This window comes from Phodopus roborovskii, unplaced genomic scaffold (genome assembly GCF_943737965.1).
Source record: "Phodopus roborovskii unplaced genomic scaffold, PHOROB, whole genome shotgun sequence".
NCBI classification, from domain to species: domain Eukaryota; kingdom Metazoa; phylum Chordata; class Mammalia; order Rodentia; family Cricetidae; genus Phodopus; species Phodopus roborovskii.
In genome coordinates, this window is record NW_026126515.1 from 10,509,453 (window position 1) to 10,528,076 (window position 18,624).

At 35.8% G+C, this 18,624-nt stretch overlaps 1 protein-coding gene across 23 annotated transcripts in view; it reads left to right on the forward strand.

The window, feature by feature from the left end:
• Nrxn3 (neurexin 3) overlaps positions 1–18,624 on the forward strand; it is a 1,441,261-nt gene that overhangs the window by 1,393,248 nt on the left and 29,389 nt on the right. For 16 of the 23 annotated variants that reach the window (XR_007835232.1, XM_051196121.1, XM_051196127.1 and 13 more), the window contains one exon: positions 4,173–4,251. Coding sequence is in view for 21 of the 23 variants with exons in the window: in XM_051196121.1 (XP_051052078.1) it covers positions 4,173–4,251 (79 nt within the window). In the remaining 2 variants the exon portion in view is untranslated. Of the gene's footprint in view, positions 1–4,172; positions 4,261–18,624 lie in introns of all 23 variants that reach the window. The other 7 variants (XR_007835231.1, XM_051196126.1, XM_051196131.1 and 4 more) reach the window with 1 other exon arrangement.

Consider the following 18,624-nt stretch of genomic DNA (forward strand, 5'->3'; position numbering starts at 1 on the left):
ATTATAGAAACAATAACTCACAGAAGGAAAATGAGAAGTCAAGCTTCCAAAATTTAGAGAATTGGAAGGTAAACACATCTATAAATTTACCTGGGCAGAGTTTGGGCTTTCTTCAATCCCAATTTTATTCTAGGGTAACTTTAATAAGCACTGGTAGAGAAAATACATAAGTGCAATAAAAAAACTTTCAGAAAAGGAATAAAGAAGGTCTTTGCCAGAGACATATTTTATTGAAAGTTATTATAATATATATCTTTAGTTTTATGAGACCCAGTACAGTAGTGGATAATTCCAATATGTGAATTAAACATAGGAATCATATTTTAAAATACAGTGATGACAATTACTATTTTTTGATGTGGAACATGGTTAATATATTAGGGCAAAGGAATATTTACTGCTTTAGAAAAAGGGAAGTGTGGTATTTAATCTACACCAGCCAAGCTGTGGCTGTCATTCCCAGGGACCTTGTTGCAAAATCATAGATATTGACTTCCAAAAGAATGTGATGAGTGATGCTGATGAGATGTAGGGAGGGTAAGGAGAGGAGTCTGATGGGGCAGGGTATTTAATCCATGCTTGTTAGCTGGAGCTTTCTTTGGTAAAGATGATCATTCAAGTTGCTGTCATTTTGTCATTCCAAACCATCTTTTCTTCCCATACTACCTACAGATGTGCAAATAAATGGAGCTATTTCATACTACTGACCTTTAACAAATACTGTTGATTTTACCTGAAATGCCTTTCTCATTCTCTAGCCTCCAATACTGGATTTGTACTTCTCCTTTCCAATCTGTCCCTCGGGGCTTGTTTTCTCTTTCCCTTCTGTCTGAAAGATATATCTAGTCTCCTGCTACTTGCTCCCCTGGCGACTCATGTTAACTCTTGTCACAACATTCAGCTTACCATGTTGAGTTTGCCTGTTTACTTAACTGTCTCATCAGAGACTGAATTCCCATAGCAGACCAGCTACTTCATTCCTCATTTAATACTTCATCACCGTTACTGTGTCTCATTCATAGATGTGCAATAAATACAAAAAGTAAAAGATGAATGAACTCATCAATGGTGAATGAATGAGTACAGAAATCATCTGGAATAATCATTTATAATTTATACAGAAATGAGTAGCCTGACACTATCAAAACTACCTAGGTTTTGGAGTTGCAATTATTTTATTTTTTCTTAGAGCATCATACACAATATTGGAATTTCACAATACAGTCAAGTTATAAGTACATTATGCTTACCAATTGGAAAATATGGTCAATGGTCATTGTATTAGTTGTTTTTCTGTTGCTGTGATAAAAACCCATAGCCTAATCAATTTATAGACCAAAGAGTTTATTTTTTGCATACAGTTAGAGTAGATAAGAGTACAAAAAGGGCAGAAAACCATGGCAGGTTGGCGGTAGCAGGAGGCTGGGTTATCAAATTTTGTCGGCACCCAGGAAGCAGGGAGAAACCAGGAAGTAAGAAGAGGCTGATAATGAAATGTTCCTCCTCCTAAAGGTTCCTTCTCCTGAAGGTTCAGTACCCTCCCTCAAACAGTGTCACTTACTGAGGACAAAACATTCAAATACAGGAACCTACAGGGAATAACATGGAACGAAGCTTAGTGGATATTACCAGATAATTGTATAAGTAGAAGCATCTCCTACTACAGGATTATTGTCTGAGGGATGTGGATGGTGGGTAGAAACATAGCAGATGTCACCACAAATGTCAATTCCCTTGATTATTATGAATCCTAAAAAGAGTTTTAACATGTGTTAACCATTCATAAAGGCTGAATAGAACAAACAGTAAATGCTTAACAGTCATGAGTTTTGAATTTTCAGATGCCTATTTCTTTATTTCTTTATGTTTTAACTGTTCTTGGTTGTCTAAAGTTCTTGCAGAAGATGTTGTGGATATGGAATAATATACCACATAGAGAGAGACAGAGAGAGACACACACACACACAGAGAGAGAGAGAGAGAGAGAGAGAGAGAGAGAGAGAGAGAGAGAGAGAAAGGGTACTGCATTTTATTTAATGACACAAGTTCAGAGTTCCGCTCTCTACGAATGAATTGTGAGTCCTATCTAGCCATATCAGTAAATCATGCCCCACTAGCTTCAGCTAATTATTTTCTCTGCCCATGCAATAAAATATAATTTCCCATCACTCCTCTCCCCTAAGCAGTGGGAAGTACATCTGTATTAGGTGCCCTTAGAGGAACATGCATTAAGGCGGTATTATTTTCCTGACACAACAAACAGTTTGCCTGAATATAGCTGCTGTCACAGTACAGTTTAGTAGCACATAATGAGGTAGGGGGTCGTTTAAAATTGCATGTCTTCTAACTTTCATATGCAACAAGTATAGAATATTTTCCTTTTAGATTTACAAGAAAGATCTGTAATGTGGGGGAAGTAAGATGAATTACCTGGTGTGTGTGTGTGTGTGTGTGTGTGTGTGTGTGTGTGCGTGCACACGTGCATGTGTGCATGCGTGTGTGTGTGTGTGTGTGTGTGTGTTTTCTCCTTGTGCTTTTTTGTTTTTCAATTTCTGAATATCCTTCAATTGATATGTGTGCTCAAAAAGATGACACCCTTTGTAAACACTAACCATCTGAGTTGTCTCCTGGGTTTGTCTGCCTGGGCAGAGATAACAAAGTACCAAACACTGAAGGGTTCAAACAGTAGAAATGCATCCCCGAAGAAGGCTGGCAGTCTGAAACCACAGTGTCAGCAAAAAGCTTCTCTTGTGGCCTCTCTCCCTGACTTGTAGATGTCCACCTCTATTCTGAATTTCTATGTCCCTGCCCCAAATTCATCTTTTTAGAGAGACACCAAACCTCCTGTATTCAGAGCCATCCTAATGATTTCATTGGGACTAAAGTATCTCATTAAGACTCATTGTCCAAATGCAGTCCTCTGCTGAGGTGTGGGGGGATCACAATTGAAACTACCCTATCTATAAGACTGTATAGAAAGGGCTGTGATGTGCCACAAACATAGTCTTAATATGTCTTGGAAATCACCACTTTGTTTCTTACTAGCTGTGTGTCCCTCAGCAAGTCAGCTAACCTCTCTGACCTCTAGTCTTTTTAAACATAACATCTCTGTCTCAATGGATGGTTTAGGCAGTTGTGTTTAATAAGAATGAATAAATATCAATCATAGCAACAAGTTTATAATACTTGTTCAAAAGAAAAAGAAAGCATTTCTTTATTACCTTTTCTTCTTGACTGTGGATCCAGACTTCAAAGGGTTGGGAGTAATAAAGTCAGCAACTCAGTAAATGTTACTGGCATTAAGAAAAGAAATGAATTTTTATTAAAAACCTATTATCCACCGGGTATTTCTATATATAATGACCAAAATGTGTTTGCAGTTTAGTATGTAAGGCATTTAATCTCTCATCATCCTTCCACTACTATTTGTTACACTTGTAATTTGTGTTATACACATTACTTATTCTCACCTACTATGTACCAAAGGTCTACTTTCCTGCCCACAGTACTGTGTTTTTCATCTAACAAATTACATAGCATTGGGAAATTTCTGCATGACTTAAAAAAAATGGATTTAAGTTGAACTAGTGTTGTGGTGAAAATTTGTTCTGCTCTCTTCAGCAAGAACCTTACCCATGTCCAGGAGCTGGTGTGCAGTATCACTTTGCTGGTTCACATTACTAATTCAGCTAATTGCAGCAATTATAAGAAGGAATCATTGCAAGAAAGAGAAGCTATTATGCTGCATTGAATGAATAGCATTGCACAGTGTTCATTAATTATACTGCCTATAGATTCACAGCCAGCCAACGGTGTGCATGAGACCATGTGTCATATGTACTCAATCCCTTTCAAAGCAAGGAGAGTGTGGTGTTGGCTGGATCCTTCCAATGGCCATTCATTGCAATGCCTTTCCTCCTTATTCCTCATCCAGAAATCAAAGGGAATAGCACTGTGTGATCTTGCAAAGTGGGGTAGCCTTGAATCTTTGCAGCTATTTTGATTGCTACACCTTTGTAGGCAAACTGTACAAATAATACTGACTAGAGAAGAGTCACCAATGATGAGAGGTGGCAATAAAAAAAGATTTAATGTATTGGTATATCAGTTTCTTTATCTGCCTCTGTTTTTTCTCTTTCCTTTGCCCCTCCCTGTTCTGTTAACATCAATAGCCAACATCAGATGACCTTGTTTCATCTGCTGAATGTTCAAGTGATGATGAAGACTTTGTCGAATGTGAACCAAGTACAGGTAGGTCAGGTCAGTCTTGTTTTGCTTGCTTCTTTTTTTATTTGCAAAAACCCCAATACATACATATATGTGATTATACATGTGCTTTATATATATTATAGTATGTTAATGTGTGTGCATTTCCTATATCTGTATATGTATCTGCATACATATATAAATACTAATTTATCAACAAAAGCATCAAATCCCATGGAAAGAACAATTAAATCTTAGGGAAATTTAAATCTCTGATATCTAGAAAGATGCACTAACTTTGCACAGTAGCTTGCCAAGATTGTACACTGGAATCATTACTACTACAAATATTCAGTTGCCAATGGCAGCTATGAGACTGCAAGAGGCAAAGAGCATAAAAAGCCTCCATTTGAATAAGATTTTTTGTTTTTAAGCCATATACCTAACATGGAGGCAAAACAATTGGTGGGTATCACATGGGTAAAATTGTTCTGATCATAAGTGGCTTAAATAAATTTGCAACCTAAATTATTTTCCATGGGATTTTAGCAGCAGTTAACATGGTATTACATTCATACTAATTTTGTTCATTATATGTCTAGAGAATTTGTGAAGTGATATAGTATAAGAGATACAAAATTAGTACCAAACTATGCCATGTCAACAACTGTGATGCTTCAAAATGTATCTCTTGCTGAATTTAAGCTTACTTTGGCATTGGAAGTCTCAGTGTGTTCCCCATTTGGACACAGATACATTTTGATATTTTCTGGTACTCCTGTATAGTGAGCTATATAAGATATGCCCAGCAGATACCTCATCCCTGATTCTCTCCTCTCAACTTTCCCAAGTTGTCTGTCTTTAGATTTACTGTAAGCTAAACATTTATATGTATATAATAGAGAACAGATATCATCGAATTTCTGTGTATGTTCAATAAAAAGGAAAAGCCTTGTCTTATTTCTACAAAGGCTAAAAGAAATAGATAAAATTTCTACTTGATCCTTGGGTTGATTTATTTTTTTTTCAACTTAAAAAAAAAAGACAAGCAATTGTATGTCTTCTCTTTGTACTTACGGAGAAATTTATGCTTCATGAGAAAAGTAATGTATCAAAGATTTAAAACTTCAATTTCTTACCCCAAAATGATTAAGCACAGTTCCAATTTTGGTAAATGCTGACTGCTTGGCTTCTTGCAAGTGGCTCTGGATTCAGGAAGTTCTGTGACCTTCTGTCCTTAGTAACTTAAAGATATACACACATAATTTGGCCTTACCATTCTATAGTATAATTTGTCCCTTAAGGAGTTTAGCTCTATGAAAGGAAGTTTAATGTGACTTTATTCATCAGATTTTCTTCAAGTGATTTGGAAATAAACTTGGGCACCAGAGTTTTATTTTTAAAATGAAGCTATTTATTTCATTTACTTACTATATAATCCTGACCATTTAGGCAGAATGTGATGTATCACTATCTTCCACTCTTTTCTGTTTCAATACATTTCAAAAGTGAGTAGTCCTAGAGTAGAGCAATAAGCCTTGCCACATAAACCAATTCTCCAATTTAATGCAATTCCACAAATTTGTTTGAGGGCACATGTGTATTTTGGGTGTGTGTTTGATGCTAAGAACTCAATATATGTATGATATACATCCAATTAGCAGTTTTTGTGATGACTAGTTTAAGATACCTAGGCTTTAATTAGGATCATCTGATTATTCTGTCTCTGATCTTTATTTCTTAGTAGTGATTACTGCATACAGAGCAATGTTTATCAAATCTCTCCATTTAGCCTTTTAAAAATAAAACCATAGCCATTTTGAATTATTTTTCCATCTTTCTCCTAATTATGCCCTCTCAAAAATCATTTCCATAGTTCACAGCATACAGTAAAGGACTTTTCACATCTCAAAACCATAGGGCCCATAGATCCCCAGACTGAAAATAGTTACTGACTTTGAACAGCCCAACTTGAATGGCCCCAAACTAAGTTCACTTCATTTTTAACGATCACATATATGTTTTATTTGATTGAAATCCAGAGGATGGAAATTCATCGACAGCATGTTTTGAACAATCTGGAGAAGGGAGGTTACACAAAATTTCTGAATTATTGTTATCTTCAAGAGAACACAGCAAAGGATACATTAATAAATTTGAGGACAGAGTTCTGCCTCAAGAGCTAAGTGTACTGCTTAGTAGAAACTTATATTGATCCTCTCAGCCTGGAATAATGTAACTCACCATGAAGGGTAAACATTTCTTCTTTCTAATTTTATTTCTAATTGCTGCTGAGTGGCTTGGGGATGTAGAGAGAAATTTCTGAGGCCTATTTTGTATAAGACAAAAATAGTCATTCCTAGTCATCAAGTAGGCAAAGAGGTTCACCTTGGAGACATAACTGATGTTGATGGAGTTATATGGTTAGAGTTACCAGGCCTTCTTTTGTGTCAACTGAGAATGAGCACTACTGACTTCTCACTTTCCAAAGACAATGGAGATTAAAATCATAAAGACTACCAGTTGCTAGGGCTGGATTTGAACTCCAAAGTGAGGACTCATCCACAGCTTATGAGGTAGATTGCAATGGTGACATTCACATAGTATCACCTGCAATTGTAAATTGACATGAAAACAAATATTCTGATTTTAAACACTCTAGCTTTCCCCTTCAGTGTCTAAGTTTTTATTCTTTTTCAGGCCTGATGCTTGATGTAACTACACCACCTTAACAGTCCCCTTTCTTCTCATCCCTTACAAAAGGGCTTTATTTTTATACCTCCTTTATAAAAGAGGTCATTATTTATAAAGATTATTCTCTGAGTCCTTTAGATCCATTAGAGACATTCACATTTCATACATGAGTAAAGGTTAACACATAATTTACCAATGGGATTTCATATAGGCATAGAGTTTTAAATAAAGTGATTTTTCTAACTTGAAAGAGATTTTTATGTCTAGTTTGGAGTGAGATGTAAACAATTATTTTCATATTCTGACCCAACCTTGGCATTTGACCCCTATAACTTGGTGTGGTTTAGCCACACAATGTTTAAAAACAACTTCAACTTTTTTTTTTTTTTGAGCTTGATTGACAATATTCTAAAAATTTCAAATTCAATGGAAATGTAGTTTAAAAAATAGATAAAATGGTCGGGTGGCAGTGATGCATGCCTGTAATCCTAGCACTCAGGAGGCACAGGTAGGTGGATCTCTGTGAGTTTGAGTCCAACCTGACCTACAGAGTGTGTTCCTGAACAGGATCCAAAAGCTACACAGAGAAATCCTGTTTTGAAACAAACAAACAAACAAAAACCAGAAAAAAAAAAGAAATAGATAAATGAGTGCAACATATTCTAGTCCAGGAGAAAAGATGATATAAATTGAAAACCCCATTAAAGATTGTTTACTTTTAATGTATTTAACAATCACAAATAAAAGCTGGAGAATATTCTCATTAGTTATAACTTTACCACCCCCTAAACAGTAAAAAAAAAAAAAAAAAAAAAAAAAGCAAAGTATGTTGATTTTGTTCTTATTTCATGACTTTGAGAAAGATATTAACATAGCAAATTCTCCATTACAAAAGATGTAATTCTATTTCCCCTGTCAGTCCTTCCTCCAGCCCCTGTCTTGAGAATTAAGCCTTTTCTTGACCCCTGCATTTTTCTGAATTCTTCTAAGCACTCAGATCTGAGTATTTGAAAACTAAAATTATGTTAGAGTGTTGTAAATTCCTTTAATCTCAGCACTTGGGAGGCAGAGTTAGGCGGATCACTATGAATTTGAGGCCAATGTAGTCTACAGAGTGAGGTCCATTATAGCCAGGGCTACACACAGAAACTCTGTCTCAAAACCCAAATAATAATAATAATAACAATAATTCCAGAAAACTTTTTGAATAACTGTCATCTATTTAAATGGGTGAGTCGGGATTTTAACTCCTAAACTGTAAATGTTGACGTATTGTCTACAAACGTCAATATTTAACATTTCTGACTTTTCTTTGCCCACAAACCCTGTCCTGCAGGACCCCAATTGTGTTGAGGTGAGGTGCACAGGGTTCAATTCATCCCTAGAAAATGGGAGTCCTCCATGGATTATGCAAGTCTAAATGCATATAAGACCTTTAATAAATTCATATTTATAATAAAAAATGTTGGCACAGGTTTTGAAACTTAGAGAATTTCATGAATTTGGCTCTCCCTATCTTATTTTTCCCTCTTCACTGTTGCTGTCCTTAACAACAGACACAGCAGCAAAATAGAGATCTCCTCGGATTGGCTTTTTTGCCATTTTATATATAACAACCACTCTGGATTTTATATAAGTTAGATTAACTTTCAGAAGTATTGGTGATCAGGTGGACAGGCAGAAGTGAAATGACCAGAAATCCCAGTGGCTCCAGAGAGGAGCCAGGTGAACCTTGTCAATTAAATAATTTCTTCACATGATCAGCCCCCAGTTGCCACTTCCACCAGAGCAGGAAGATGAGAGGAATCATCCATCCATCAGTCTTTCAAAAACTTCTTTCTTAGGCTGCAGAAGGGTCTCCAGACTAAGGAGAATGTTGAAACAGATGATGGTGAAGGATGATAGGTTACTCTTCCCAAAGTGGTTCTCAGCTCTATCTGAGCTCCGTAGATCTAATGTCCCTCAGTTTGTCAATTGTGGTCTAGTTTCTAAATTTCTTTTTCTCTACCCCTGTAAGACTCAAATCAGATTAAATGCAATTGAAATTTAGCATAAGACCAGTAACCTGTTGTAGTTATGCTTTCTGACTGGATTAATGTAGGGGCCTTAATCTTATCTGGTTTGAGATACCTCTGTGAGACATTTATGATAAGAAAACTTGGTACTGAGTTGTTCCAAGCTTTACAAATCATTAGAGGTTTCATTTGCTGGAACACAGTGGAAGATATAGTTAAAAGGGTAAGTCCGTAATTTCCTAACAAAGTGTGAAGAACAATAGTGTCCAGACCCCAGAAAGGATAAAAGTGTAAATGTGCTATGCATTGAGATTTAACTGTAATAGCTACAATCTGTCATATAAAAATAAATTTTATAATTTTTGCAAGTTTGAAGAATACAATTTAATTAATAAATTATAGGAACTGAATAATAATTTCCCCTTTTTAATTTAAATTAGAAACAATCTTATTTCCCAGTTCCCTTTCCTTCCCATCTTTCCATGCCCCCATGAAACCCCCTTCCATCCCTCTTCTGCTCCACAGAAAAGGTGAAGCTTTACATGGGGAACCATCAAAGTCTGTCATATCATTTGGGGCAGGGCCTAGACCCTCTCCCATGTGTCTATGCTGAGAGAGTATGGGGAATGGGCTTCCCATGTCCATTTGTACACTAAGGATAAATGATTAATGAATTTTAAGTAAGCAATAGCTCTTAGATGAAACACATAAAATATATCATCTATGCATTGACTGCTATTATGGATTCTATCACATAAGTGAACTTAATAACAAAAATGATAAATAAAAATATATGTGTATTTAACTCTGTTACCCAATAATTAGGGGAGTATTGAAGAAGCCAGGGGAAGCATAAAGTCAGGTAGTGTAAGCTCTTCTGTTTAAAGGTTGAAAAGTCATTTACTTGTGCAATATTTTCTTGAGCTTCTCTATGCAGACACTAGAATATATGCTAGAAAAACAAAGGTGACAACAGATACACCCAGGAGTTTACAGTCTATTAGGAAAGGCAAATATGGAAACAAGAAGACTAAGAAAACACAAAGCCCAGAAACCATGTGGGCAATGAGCAGAATTGCTGAGGACATTATCCACATATTTGGGAGAGTTCTCTGACACAATGAATTGTATACACCCCTCTAAGAATCAATTATGTGTACCTTGGCTTAGAGATACCTTAGAGAACTTTTCATTAATGACGACTGTATTGCTAAACATTAATTTGAAGAATATTTATGTAAGATGGCCTAGCACTAATGCATATCTGAAGGTCAGGATGTAGGGGTTCACGTTAAAGAGAGAATTTCATGCCCAAATCAAGAACTTCCTGATTTCAAATGCCAATGCAAATGGAGGCTAAGGAAAGCACTTGCTGGAATCATTAAGCAAATCCTGTTCAGATGTATACATTTAAAACAAAAATGGAGAGGGGTTGGATTTTAAAGGAAAAGTTTTGTGGGTTTCCTTTCATTCAGTTTTCGTTCTGTATTATTTTCCTCTCATAAACCCCAAGTACATGCACAGAGTGCATGTATATATAAAATGCAGTGTGTTTATGTGAAAGAGCTTGTTATTTCATATATAATGTAGACATAGTCTAAATGATGTCAGACTAATGTAAATGGAGGTTAATAGCCCCTGCCATCAGTCATGTGGTTACACAGAAATTCATACCATCACTTTTAACCAGCATCAGCCAACATAGACATGCATGAACCTGTTTTAACTTGATAATCCAAGCATGTTAATTTTTATTTAGGTTTGCTTTTCTTCATCCTAATTATAATGGTAATTCCATAATTCAGTTATCCTTGGGAAGGGTGGAAAAATATTATACAGATATATCTATCCATATATGCACATCCCTGTGTATATATATATATAAATAGATATGTATCTTGTATATTTCAAAAAACATTTTCTGTCGTTTCACCTCATCTTGTGCCGCATGAATTTTTGGTGGTTCAATTTATTTTGTTTTAATTCATACTTAGCATTTTGACCATTATGGCTATTTTTAACTCATTGCTATAATTTTATAAATAATTATAATCATTATTTTTTTAAATACTGAGAAATATTTAGACATAAAAATCAAAAAGGCAACAAAATCTTTTCTTGCCATCCTTGTGTTGACCCCCCACCACCTTTCAGTAAACCCTTCAGTATTTTTCTCGAAGCAAAGCAAGTCTCAACAAAATCCAAGAAAGTTGTGTATCAAAGAATGAAATACTATGTTTCCTCTCCCTTTTTCTATCCATATTTTTCCTTTTGATTTCCTTCCTTTCCCCCTTATTTTAATTTCTCCTTATATCTGCACAGACCAACTGCCTTCACTCTCCCATTGCCAATGCTGAAATTGATTAAAAAGATACACAAAGCAGCCAGGGATGAAACATAAAAAGAAAAACATCCAGAAATTATAAACAAAAACAACCCCATCCCCACGAATTTCAGATGGCATAAAAAGAATTTTATTGCAGATGCAGGATACGTGTTTTATCTTTTATTTCTGGACAAGCCTAAGATCATTGTGTGGCATGCTGTGACAGTTTCGTAGTACTCAACTAACTGTGGCCTCCATCACCAGTGCATGAGCTTTTATGACACCATCTCGTGTTTCATCCAAGTGTCACATCCCAGCTAACCCAGCAAGTTCCATGTCTTGAGTTGTGGGGATAACTTTCTTTCACAGTTGTAATGTCATGGGTTCTCATTTTTGTGTTTATTTCTATTGGGCCCCTGAAGCCTTAAGAGCTGCTCTTACAGCATCTCTGTATGGTTTTGTTCTGATATCTTCTTTCCTTGGCATAGCAGTCAAGCATGTGTATTTTGTCTGGCCATCTTGTCTATGAGTCTACTGTCATGGTGCTGTTCTGTGATTCTGTTCTCTGTTTGTAATATGTGGTTTGAAGCCCTCTGCCTTTATTTCTCACTCCTCTGTCGTTTCTATCGCTAACCTTACCCCTAGGGAACTTCACAAAGAAGCAAAACAAAGGTTTATTTGAATTGTATGGCTGGTAATAATGTTTTGCAGCTAGAAGTCCTAAGTGCACTTTTTCTTGACTAACAAAGGGAAACTTATAGTGAGAAACTACTGCAAATGTTCGAAAAACAGTAAGAAACCCTTGTTGATGTTTTTGACATGACTAAATTGGCTTATTGTTGAAGGAAGTGCTAATTTCCCAAGAGTATTTTTCCATAGGCCATCAGCCTTCTAGTTACAACCCTTTCTTCAGAGAGAACAAGAGAAGATTGTTTTGGAGGATGGTCATCCTCATTTTCCATGCGCAGACCAGAGCCTTCCCCTAACTTGGTGAGGCATTCATGGAAGTTTACATATATTCTATCCTAAAACATGTTTTGCTTACATACTTTATCATAAATTAAAAATATGTCCAGCAAGAGATATATGGTTGAGAGAACCCAAGCTTTGTCGGCTTACTGATTCTAAACACCATGCATATTGTGAGGTAAGATTATCTTTTGATCTTTCTAAGTCAAATGATACATTATTTTATCTCATTTTATTTTTTTAATTCACGGAAGCATTAAAGAGCCAACAGTCTGACTTGGTCCCAAATCCTTTATTTTATTTTATTTTTTTTTTTTTATCATTTCAAAGAACATATATAACAGATCTGTTTCTGTGGATAGTCTAAATTCCTTGACCCAGATGTACATGAAAGTGCCCTGTTAACTGTGCTGTTCCTGAACCATGCTCTATGATTTCCCAGACAACTTGATTCATATCTTGGAAAGATTTAGGCATTTGATGTGGGCAGTATGAAAATGGTATTCTACGAACAACATTATTCCTTTTCTCTTAAGGATCAAGTGAAGGAATGTAATACCAGTATAAAATGGGTAGTAGATGTTGGGTTTGAAAAATCATTGTCATATCATGAAAACCCTGATTTGGGTCTAAAGAAGAAGAAGTAAATGAAACCATGTGGTTTAGGATGAGAATTTGCTAACTGGCTAGGAAAAAAAAATGATTATTATTCTAAGGCTAATTGGAAAACAGAAAAGCAAGGTAAATATGCTCTGAGAAGCCTAAACAGAAATTGCAGATGAAAGATGAGAGGTAGACAGAGAATGCGGACAATAGAGGGAGGCAAATGTAAAACTAGAAAGGAAGGAAACAAGGCATGAAGAAGGGAAAAGAAGGAACAGTATTGATCATAAGCCAAGTACAACTGCTTGCTGTCAGTGTTTAAAAATTGGGGGTGGGGATGAGAGTGGGTGCAGCAAAATGACTCAGTAGGTATAGGTGCTTGTTACCAAGATTGACTACCTGAGTTCAGTCCCTGGGACCCACATGATAGAAGGAGAGAACCAGATCCTATGACACGATACTAGTACACCATGGCATTTGCACAAACACACATCACCAATGCACATGTGCATACCCTCCGACAGAGCCCAATATAGTGTTTCTAGGTTTGTGTAATATAGCATATTTTCATAGTGGATGGTTTGAAGAAACAAGCATTAAACTCAGAATTGGCCAGTGTTGCTCATTAACATACTTGTCACTTCTTTTTCTTTGCCCTACAAACAAGACAGAAATCAACAACTTCCAGAAGACTAATAATAGTAAAATAGTTGAGAACTGCTAAACTTTAATTTCTTATTGTCTTTATATCAGTGTGTAAGCATGAGTTTTCTGGCCTGGCAGGTCCCATGTTGCTTTACCCCAAATAAACACACAGGCACTGTATTATGAAACTGTTGGCTGGTAGCTTGGGCTTATTATTGGCTGGCTCTGTTTTAGTTATTAACCCATAACTACTAATCTATGTATTTCTACATGGTCTTATCTTACCTGAGAATGCATGACTCTAGTTCTCTCTTCCCGGGCTCACATGCCCACTCCTCTCTGCCTACACTACCCAGAATTCTCTTCATCTCCTAGACCCACCCATCTTCCTGCCTGGGAAATCAGTGTTTTATTCATCAACCAATAAGAGAAACATATATACAGAAGGACAACCCCCTTCACAAATGTCATATTTGTAAATTTGTATATTATAACTTTGGTAAGTGTCCATAATTTAACAGGAATCTTTCAAGAGCCTTAAAAATGGAGCAGTCAGCTCTCATAAAATGACTTTAGAGAACAATGGCCTGATGTTTGAACCCAGGGAATTACAGACTGGCCAGCCTCAACTGATCAGCAAATCTTAAACCTATTCTAGGTAGAATGACACAAGAGATTGTTCTCTGGCCTCCACATTTTCATACATGTGAATGTTTCTATTTGAGTGTGCACACACACAAACACAAACAAAAGTGAGTTGCCCAATGCTTCCTTGTGGTGCCAACTACAGACAGACTATTTCTTAGGCTTTCAAATTCTATTTCTTCTACTAAGTATACTTAGTATCTACTAAGATACTACTCTTAGCACATGATCACAATCCACAATGCAATTCTGTAACTCAGTTAAGTTTTTGTAACTTTTAAAATATGAGTTTTCTGTAGTTACAGCCATCAGTGCAACCAGCTGGGCCATGAAATATGTCAATACCCTTTGCTTCCACATTTTCTCATAGAGTAAACTAGTATATTAACATTTAAAATGGCATGAGAATCATTGTATTGAAGAAAATGTCTTCAGCTTGTAGAAAGATCATTTTATGGTTAGATAGTTAGGCACTGCTTTGTTAAAGAGTGTGAGAGATTGGGGAATTAAAAAAGAAAGCACTGGGCCTTATTAGTTCTTCTAATTTGAAAAGCTAGATTCTCTGGTTGGGTTCTGAGAGAACCAAATGTTACCTTAATTTGATATGAGATTTCGTTGCCCTGTGGTCAACTTTCAATGACAGCCAAGAAAAGTCCCTTGAAGGGATGTCAAGGCTGTCTGTTACAAATGTGCTACTCTTAGAATTTTAATCCTTTACTCAATGAGTTATTCATTTAGTACTTACTGTTGCCATGATGCTTTAGTACAGTCTTGAGTAATTTATATTTTAAATTCTCAGTCACAGCAGCAGTCTCATAAAGATACATTATTATTGTTGTCTCCAGTTTGACAAAGTTAGGGCTGAACAAACTGAACAAATAGCCAAGGTCACACAGTAAGTAGAGAAACAAGAAACTAAACCTATAGCAAATATCCCTAGAGCCTACACACTAGGCACTGTGATCTGCTGTCTTATACACATTAACCACTATGTGTGAAGTAGTTACCTTCGAGAGAACAGATCAAATAGGTGTTAAGTATATTAAATGATCAGGAAATACATAGCCACTGGGTTAGTTATAATGCACCTACCATAGAGAAGTTATTTCATTGTTCAGTTATGTTTTGTTTTCCAAACAACAATAAAGTAAGCCACCCTGGGAGTGTAGAGATGTCTCAAAACGTAATGTTCTTGTGGTAAAGCATGAAAACCTAAATTCAAATCCCTTCCATGTACTTAGATGCTAGAAGCAGCAGCATGCTTCTGTAATTCCAGTTCTGGAGAGGAAGAAACAAATGAATTTTAGGACTTGTTGCCCATACCCATCCACTTGAGTCCAATAAGTGAACTCCAGGCATAGTAAGAGGCTTCCATATATATTCAGTAACACAGACAGTAATAAGGACACATAGACAGGAATTCTCTCTGTATTGACATCAAAATCATTTATTTATATATTAGTCTTCTAGATGTTCAAGGCAAGCATTGGGTGAAGGACTCTAACCCAGCAGTTCTCAACAGGTGGTTTGTGACTCCTTTTGAGGTTGAATGTCCGTTTCAAAGGGATCATATATCAGATATCCTGCATTTTCATAACTAACAAAATTACAGTTATCAAGTAGCAATGAAAACAATTTTATGGTTGGGGTCAACACAAGATTAGGAACATTATTAAAGGGTCACCAGCATTAAGACAATTGAGAATTCCTCCTTTAAATAGTTTGAACAATAATATTCTAAGTGTTGAAAATTGGCTAAAACAACCAAAATCATGTAAAATACAGTACTGTAAATTCTAATAAGGACATTGTGCCTTCGGGTAATAGCATATAAATAAATATATAAAATTTTATTCTTTTTAAAAAAAGCTACCCTACTTTGAAGATCAGAAACAAAAACAAACTGAAAAGTTCAAGCAATGGTACAGAAAATACTTTTTCCTTCTTTCTTTTTTCTTTCTTTTTTCCTTCCTTTTCAACCCCTCACAAATTTGGGATTCCTGTCAGTGGTGTCTCCTGATAAGGCATCAATTAGTAGCACTGAATATTGTATTAAGCCCACCAATAACTTTAAAAATTTAAACTTGAGGATTTGGGGTTTATTGTAATGATTTTTGTTTAAGCAACAACATTGAACTATAAACACATAAATTGATTTGCTGAAGGTCATTGGCCTGATTTGTAATTCTGTAAACTAAGTTATTTTACTGATAAAAAATAAAGAAACAAAACAACAACAATAAAACCACACTCAATAGTTTTACTCTACTGAGATGGCATGAGATAGATAACAGAGAGGATATGTGATAATTCACTACGCTCTTTTTTTCTAACATTGTTGACACACAGGAAAAGACGCAGCTGACCCACTCAGGGATCACATCTCCAGCTCTATTGGTCATGGAGGAAACTCAGAAGTTGAAGGTGAATGTTGAGGCAATTGGTGGAGCCAGAAGTCACTTGAGGGATAGACTCGATAACCATTTTCTAGGTACACTTCCTCATGGTCAGAATGCTACCATCCTACACAGAGGACAAATTGTTGGGTAAACAGGGGCAGTATTCCCCAGTTAAAATCCCATCAAGAACCAAGCTGTGCAAAGCTTTCACCAGCACACAGTAAAGAAGAGAGGAGGAAGGACAATATAGTGAGAGTCCATAAAAAACAAACTTACAGACTAATTTCTGACGTTTACCCTATAAATTCAATTGCCATAATCAGTACCTTTTAGCCTTATAATATGGTGTGTGCCTATATTCTTAGCTATCAGAGAAGCAAGAGAATCCAGATTCTAAGTCAAACTAGGGTACATAGTATAATCTTGTCTCAATTAAAAAGGAAATCTACTTTTACAATGACAATGTTCTTCTTTTTACTATTTGTACCATTCTTATACAACAAAATAAACACTGGTGACTCTGTTAGCTTCAAAGATATTTTTCTGTGAAGTTATGTCTGCAAATAGGTAAATAAGCATCCAAAAATGAGAAAACAAGTGGATTTTAATGTTCATTATGTTGACACTCTAGATTTAATAGACTGTGAAGACTGAAGACCTGCAATTAAAATGGCATTTCGAACAGTTAAAATACTTTTCATTTACCTGGTGTCATAGTGATTTACTATCCTAAATGGTGGTATTTTGTATTTTAACTTAAGACTTTTAAGTTAAGAAAAAAATCAAAGGTCATGAAATAGAATTGTAAACTTCAAAAACTCTAATATAAATGTTTTAGAAGGCCAGGATGAGTGTAGAAAGATAAATATAAACTATTAAGACAACATGGAAAGATAATTTATGGCTATATCAGGCAGGGAGCTAAATTTTGTTTACAGGATATAAAAACTATTTTAAAGAACGAATATCCATATTAGTTCATGATAAGGTCAAAGACATGATAAGGTCAATGACTAGTAAGGAGTGAGATCTATACCAAAAATAACTGCAAGGGCTGTGCTAAAGCTATTCAATCTCATTCTCTTTCTGTCTCATGGATAATCTGTACCAATAAACTTCAGCTTCTTGAAAGTTATTATTTAAACATTGAAAATATGTCATTTCATTTAGCTGTATAATGAGTCATATCAACTTTATAGAATGTTAATTTCAAATCCTGAATTGGGTATAAGAAATATATATATATTCAGTAACCTAAGAGTGTTCATCTCTATGTGATGGCCAGTGGGTAATTTTTATTTCTTTACTGATTACCCAGAATGCACATAAGTGGAGTATTTGTTATATATGTAATTGAAAAAGAGGGAAACATGTTATTTTTTAAATATAAGCTCTATTTGGAATCTAAGAAGGGAAATATTGCAGATACTTATACACAGAAGTTTTGCTAAACCAGAAACATATATAAAATGATAAGTCCTTCATTTTCCTTGAGCTGAATTGTGATGAAATGCCTTATGTGTAAAGCTTATAGAAGAATCCAAAGATAATAATGCTGATTCTCTGTAGAGATGTGCTGTAAATGGACATGCCAGAACCACTATGAGTACTTCAGGGTGTCACATTGCAGCAGTGGGCACAAGATATCCTATAAATAACCCATTATAGGCAAGATTAAGAGTCTGTGCTTGGAAACCAGAAACGCACAGGTGGGACATGAAGTGGCCTTCTACAGACATGGAAGAATATGCCTGATTCTTTGGCCCATTCTCTGGGTGCTTTCTATAGTCTCAATTCCAGCCCATACCCCATCTGTGCAACTACTTGTTAAATCTAACAAGTGGATAAAAGAAGGCAGTTAAAATCCACAATTAAAATGTGTGTACTCTTGGCAAAGTGAAGATAGCTCATTCCCTACAGATCATGTAAAGAAAACATCCCTGGTGGTGCATCTTCATAATATCTCGGCATTTGGAGGGAAGTCAGGCATATCTCTGGGGCTCATTGTTCAGCCAGCCTAACCAATAAGCTCCAGACCAATGAATGATATTTTAAAAAGAAAGGTGGGGAATGAAACTCAAGGTAGATTTCTGAACTACACACACATGAAGATGGAGTTTTC